General features: G+C 47.9%; 1 protein-coding gene across 1 annotated transcript; it reads right to left on the bottom strand.

The window, feature by feature from the left end:
- Nucleotides 1-428: 428 nt before the first annotated feature.
- Nucleotides 429-3,332, bottom strand: LOC311240255 (somatostatin receptor type 2-like; the record flags this gene model as incomplete). Its single annotated transcript, XM_084328808.1, has 2 exons — nucleotides 429-839; nucleotides 2,628-3,332. 2 exons carry the CDS (start codon nucleotides 3,330-3,332, stop codon nucleotides 429-431), a joined length of 1,116 nt encoding a protein of 371 aa, XP_084184934.1.
- Nucleotides 3,333-6,230: the final 2,898 nt, after the last annotated feature.

Raw genomic sequence — 6,230 nt, 5'->3', positions numbered from 1 at the left:
AGGGTTCGATAAGGAGCTGACCTGTTCCACCGGGCATGCAGCCACGCGGCTCTGCGTGTCACTGTGGGCGACAGTGGCTCAGGAGGTAGAGAGCGGTCGTCTGGTAATCCGGAAGGTTCCCCCGTTTTTTCGATTCCCGCTCCTCCCTGGGCAGCGCGTCGATGTGTCCTTGAGCAAGACACTTAAACCCCTAATTGCTCCCGATGAGCAGGTCGGCACCTCTGCCGTCGGTGTGTGAACGTGTGAGTGAACGGGGAAAAATGTGAGGAACAAATTGTAAAGCGCTCCGGATAAAAGCTGCTATATAAATGCAGCCAATTACCGTTTACCATTTACTGTGTGCTTCTGTATGTGTGTTTGTGTGTGAAACTAAAAGCAACCTCCGCCCGCCCGCCCGCCCGCCCGCCTCCTCCAACCACCCGTCTCTCTCATATGTTGGTCTGCAGGTCCCCGTTGTTGAGCAGGGAGTTCTGGGTCTCCATGCGCGACTTGTCCTGCCGGCTGTCGCTGCGGTCCACGTCGTCCAGGCCGCCGCCGCCGGCCCCGTTCCTCTTCAGACACAGGACGTTCTGGAAGCTCTTCTTGAAGTTCTCCGACAGGAAGGCGTAGAGGATGGGGTTGGCGCAGCTGTTGGCGTAGCCCAGCACCACCACGAAGGCGAAGGTGCTGCGCAGGACGGGCGTGGAGCTGATGGAGCCCGTCACCGACGTCACGTTGAAGACGTAGAAGGGCAGCCAGCAGAAGACGAAGACGGCCACCACCACGGACACCATGCGGGTCACCTTGCGCTCCGAGCGCTTCCTCTTGCTGGAGCCCACGCGGATGCCCGAGGACTTGACCTTAGTTAATGAGAATGATGAATGGAGGAAGTTTATTTTTCGGTCTTGTTTACAGACTCAAGACTTACAGACTCTTACAGAATCAAACACACCTGTGTGGACTATAATAATAAATCACAAATGTACATATTCAAGGCAAGCTCACACACAAAATCAACGACCGAAAAAAAGGAATAGGCTGAATCACGTGCTTATTTTTGCCTATCCCTTTCAAATTCTTAAAAACTAAATATATTTTAATATAAGAAAGAAAAACTTAAAATATGCTGCAAGATATACTTTTTTTTAAAGAAAAAAACATGTTTGATGTTTTACTCAAAACTGTAGGCCTACTCCTGAATTATTTTATCCTTTGAGGCTTTTTTAAATAAGAATAATAAACTTGATTTGTAGAGTATACCTTTCGTACGAGAAGTGCAGCGGAAAGAAAGACGAAATTGGCATCGAATGAGCACAGAATTTACAAAAAAAAGTGCAGACATAAAATAAGTATAAAATAAACAGCAGTAAAATAGACAGAGTCAAGGTAAGACGTAGAAAATCAAATCACATCGTTTTTCATATTAGGATCTAACATCCCAATAGGCCTCCTTGTTTACGGGGACTTTAACTCACAGGGTCTTTAACCCACAGGGTCTTTAACCCACAGGGTCTTTAACTCACAGGGTCTTTAACTCACAGGGACTTTAACTCACAGGGTCTTTAACTCACAGGGTCTTTAACTCACAGGGACTTTAACTCACAGGGTCTTTAACTCACAGGGTCTTTAACTCACAGGGTCTTTAACTCACAGAGACTTTAACTCACAGGGTCTTTAACTCACAGGGTCTTTAACTCACAGGGTCTTTAACTCACAGGGTCTTTAACTCACAGGGTCTTTAACTCACAGGGTCTTTAACCCACAGGGACTTTAACTCACAGGGTCTTTAACTCACAGGGTCTTTAACTCACAGGGTCTTTATCTCACAGGGTCTTTAACTCACAGGGTCTTTAACTCACAGGGTCTTTAACTCACAGGGTCTTTAACTCACAGGGTCTTTAACTCACAGGGACTTTAACTCACAGAGACTTTAACTCACAGGGACTTTAACTCACAGGGTCTTTAACTCACAGGGTCTTTAACTCACAGGGTCTTTAACTCACAGGGTCTTTAACTCACAGAGACTTTAACTCACAGGGTCTTTAACTCACAGAGACTTTAACTCACAGGGTCTTTAACCCACAGGGTCTTTAACTCACAGGGTCTTTAACTTAACTCACAGGGTCTTTAACTCACAGGGACTTTAACTCACAGAGACTTTAACTCACAGGGACTTTAACTCACAGGGTCTTTAACTCACAGGGTCTTTAACTCACAGGGTCTTTAACTCACAGAGACTTTAACTCACAGGGTCTTTAACTCACAGGGTCTTTAACTCACAGGGTCTTTAACTCACAGGGACTTTAACTCACAGGGTCTTTAATCCACAGGGTCTTTAATCCACAGGGTCTTTAATCCACAAGGACTTTAACCCACTAGTAATTTTTACCCGGACATTTTAAAGATGACTCTATCATTGCATAACAATGTACTGTTTTGACACCAAGAGAAGCCCTGGAGCACCCCCCCCCCCCCCCCCCCCCCCCCCCCTCAGTACGGGATATACCTCCAGCCGTCGCCGGTAGGTACTCCACGAAACGATCACTCTTCTGTCCGGTGGGTTTTTCGACCCGTTGTCTCGCTTATATATAGTGACAAGAAAACATAGAGACTGAAAACAGAATAATAACAGACAAGAGACAAGAGACCTTGACGATGATGAGCAGGTAGCACAGGCAGATGACCAGCAGCGGCAGGAAGAAGCCCAGGATGAAGGTGTAGAACATGAAGGCCGTGTAGTACGCCTCCTGGGGCTCCGGCCACACGATGCTGCAGAAGCAGCCGTCCTGCTTGGTGATCAGGCCGCTGTAGATGACGATGGGCAGGTTGACCAGCAGCGACACGCCCCACACCGTCAGGTTGATGGTCTTGGCCATGCGCGGCTTGCGCCACTTGGTGGAGCGGATGGGGTGCACCACGGCCAGGTAGCGGTCGATGCTCATCACCATCAGGCAGAAGATGGAGGTGAACTGGTTGAGGGAGTCCACGGTCATCACCACGCGGCAGAGCACGGGGCCGAAGGGCCAGTGCACCAGGGCCAGCTGGATGGCGATGAAGGGCAGGCCCAGCATGAAGAGGACGTCGGCCACCGCCAGGTTGAGGATGTAGATGTTGGTGACCGTCTTCATCTTGGCGTAGCGGAGGATGACGTAGATGACCAGCGCGTTGCCGCAGAGGCCCACGGTGCACACCAGGAAGTAGACGCAGGTGATGACCACCGTGCCGGTCCGGGTGAAGCTGTCGTCCGTGTAGTTCCTGCGGCCGCCGTCCGAGTCGTTGCCCGGCAGGTAGCTGTCGTACATGGGGGGCTCCGTCAGGTTCGGAGGCGACGAGGGGAAGATCCAGGGGTCCATGGTGCCTCGGTGTCTCTCTCTCTCTCTCCGATACCCAAAACCTCAGACTATGACGATCACACCTGCAGGCAACAAAAGAACATCAATGTAGCATTATGTTTATAATTTTCTTTATTTTTTATTTTGTTTAACCTTTATTTACCCAGGGTAGGTTCTCTGAGCACGGATGCTCTTTTTCAGCTACGCCCTGCTTCACATTCTCACAGTTCGAATTCACACCTGGGAGCTGCCCGGTACGCGTCTATTCTTATCCTAACGGATTTATGCTTCCGCGTTCGCGTTTTGCGATCTGATTGGCCACTGACGTTTCTGGTGCGATCTGATTGGCCACTGATGTTTCTGGTCATGTGACATGTGCGCCCGATCGCGTGACGCGCCCATTTCCGCCTCGAACAGCAGCAAACTACCTAACGCCTAGTTTATCACTGGTTAAGCTTAGGCGACTCTTTCGAAGTTGGTTAAGGTTAGAGTTTGGAATCAGGGCTGGCGTTCTATCGGCCCTGCTCTAAGACAAACTCTAACCTTAACCAACTTCGAAAGAGTGCCTAAGCTTAACCGGCGAAAGAACTTGCCGTCACACGATTGGCGCGACCAGAAACGTCAGTGGCCAATCAGAGCGCAAAATGCGAACGCGGAAGCATAAATCCGTTAGGATAAGAATAGACGTGCCCGGTACAACCACAGTCTGCCACCACCGTTGGCCACTGAGCAACTCCACTGGAGCAGTTGGGGGTTTAGTGCCTTGCTCAAGGGTACTTCAGTGGTTTGTGTTAAGGGTATGGGAGAGAGTTATTCATTCACTTCCCCGGCCCAGATTTTTCCTGCCGGTCCGGGGGATCGAACCGGCGACCTTCTGGTCACAAACCCACTTCTCTAACCTTTAGATCACCGCTGCCCCCAGGTGTTACAAAACTCAGGTCTTCCAAAATTACTTTTGTAATACCGTCCCGACGGCATGGAGCCGAGGTGAGAATGGCGATCATTAATCGTGTTCTGGTTTCCGGCGCTGTTGCATCATGGCACACTGAGATGCGCGGTAATCATTTATCTGGATAACATCTCCTCCTCCTTCCTCTCTCTGCCCGAGACGCCATTCATTCACGGATGTCATGCTGTTGACTTCATTGATTGGATCGTAATAATGTCCGTCACTTGTACTTTTGCAATTAAACCATGCGCATGATTGACCGGATACAGGGTAACAATGCCCAGCAGGTAATGATTGTATCGGCCTGCACACTAGGATAGTTTTTCATGCACAGGCGTATAGTTGTTCATGTATTTTAGCAAGCAGCTGTTTTATGACCATCCTGATGGTGTATAATTGCCTCTGCTTCACTGAGTAGCTATATATAGAGCTATATACTCTGAACTCTGAACACCATCGCCTACACTCAGTCTATATCGATCTACTGCCTTCACTGCCTACAACGACCTTTCACTGTAATCATAACTACCTACCTCAACCCATATAACACTGTATGATAGCTATGTACAATAATACAAGGGACTAAACACGTTTAGCAATTATGCCACAACAATGTGGAACGCCCTACCCACAGCCGCAAAAAAATGTGAATCCCTACCCACATTCAAAACCGCTCTCAAAGAGCACCTACGGGAGGCTGCAATTCGAAACTGGCCACCGTAAATGTCCAAACAAGACAAACGTCTTTCTCTGGTCTGCATCCCCTTAACAATTGTGTGTATTGAGCCGTACTGTATTGTACCCATTCTGCAATCTGTTAAATAAAGTTTTCATTCATTCATTCATTCATTCAATACTGTATATACAGTATATATATGTATCTATATCCGTATGAATATATCTTCAAGTTTTCATACCTGTATGCATACCCACTCTGTGCACTTTACACACTGTATATACTATATCTACAGTATATCTGTATACATATCTACTCTTATTGATTACACCACTGGCCAGTATAGCTTACTACTATAGTATATTTATACCTGTATCACCATACATAATAATACTGTGGCGACAGTGGCTCAGGAGGTAGAGCAGCCGTCTGGTAATCCGAAGCTCCTCCCGGCAACGTGTCAAAGTGATCAAAACACTTAACTGCCCGATGAGCAGGTTGGCACCTTGCATGGCCCGCCGTCGATGTGTGATTGTGTGAGTGAATGGGTGAATGTGAGGCATGGGTGAATTGTAAAGTGCTTTGGATAAAAGCTGTTATGTAAATGCAGTCCATTTACTGTACATACATTAGATTCACATATTTACTGTAATATTTAGCTTAATTAAATATTACATTGAATCACTTGTTACACTGTATATTGTTATGCACTTTACTGCTACATTTGCACTCTGGTGTTAGATGGCAACTTATTTACGTTGCACTGTACTTTTTTTTTTTTTTTTATAATCTTCCCCCCCCTCCTTTTTCCTCAGTTTTTTTCTCCCATCCCAATGTTAGTCGTTATGCCAATTCCCAATGCCCTTCTTGGTCGCTGCGCACTCTACCCCCTACAGTCGGTCTGGGAGAGTGGAGGCTATCACATGCTTCCTCCGACACACGTCTAGCCAATCAACCGCTTCTTTTCACCTGGCAGCGTGGACTCTCACTGAGAGGGTGTAACGTGTGGAAGGATCACACTATCCCCCTTAGATCCTTTCCTCGCTGAGCAGGCGCCCCGACCGAACTGTAGGAGTCACTGTTTACAACGACCAGGACCCACCCACCAGCGCTTCCCACCCCTAACACTGCCAATTGTGTTAGTATGAACGACCAGCCAAGCTGGTAGCAACGCCGAGAGCTGGGCTCGAACCCAGCGTCTCCTGTGTTGGTGGCGAGTGCCTTGCCCACTACACCACCTAGCCGCCTGCACTGTACTTGTTCTGTACATTTGAATCTAATCTAATTATCTAAT

This window comes from Notolepis coatsorum (genome assembly GCF_963971535.1).
Source record: "Notolepis coatsorum genome assembly, chromosome: 14".
Lineage (NCBI taxonomy): Eukaryota > Metazoa > Chordata > Actinopteri > Aulopiformes > Paralepididae > Notolepis > Notolepis coatsorum.
The sequence above is the reverse complement of the archived record's forward strand: the minus strand, read 5'-3'. Positions and strand labels throughout refer to the sequence as shown.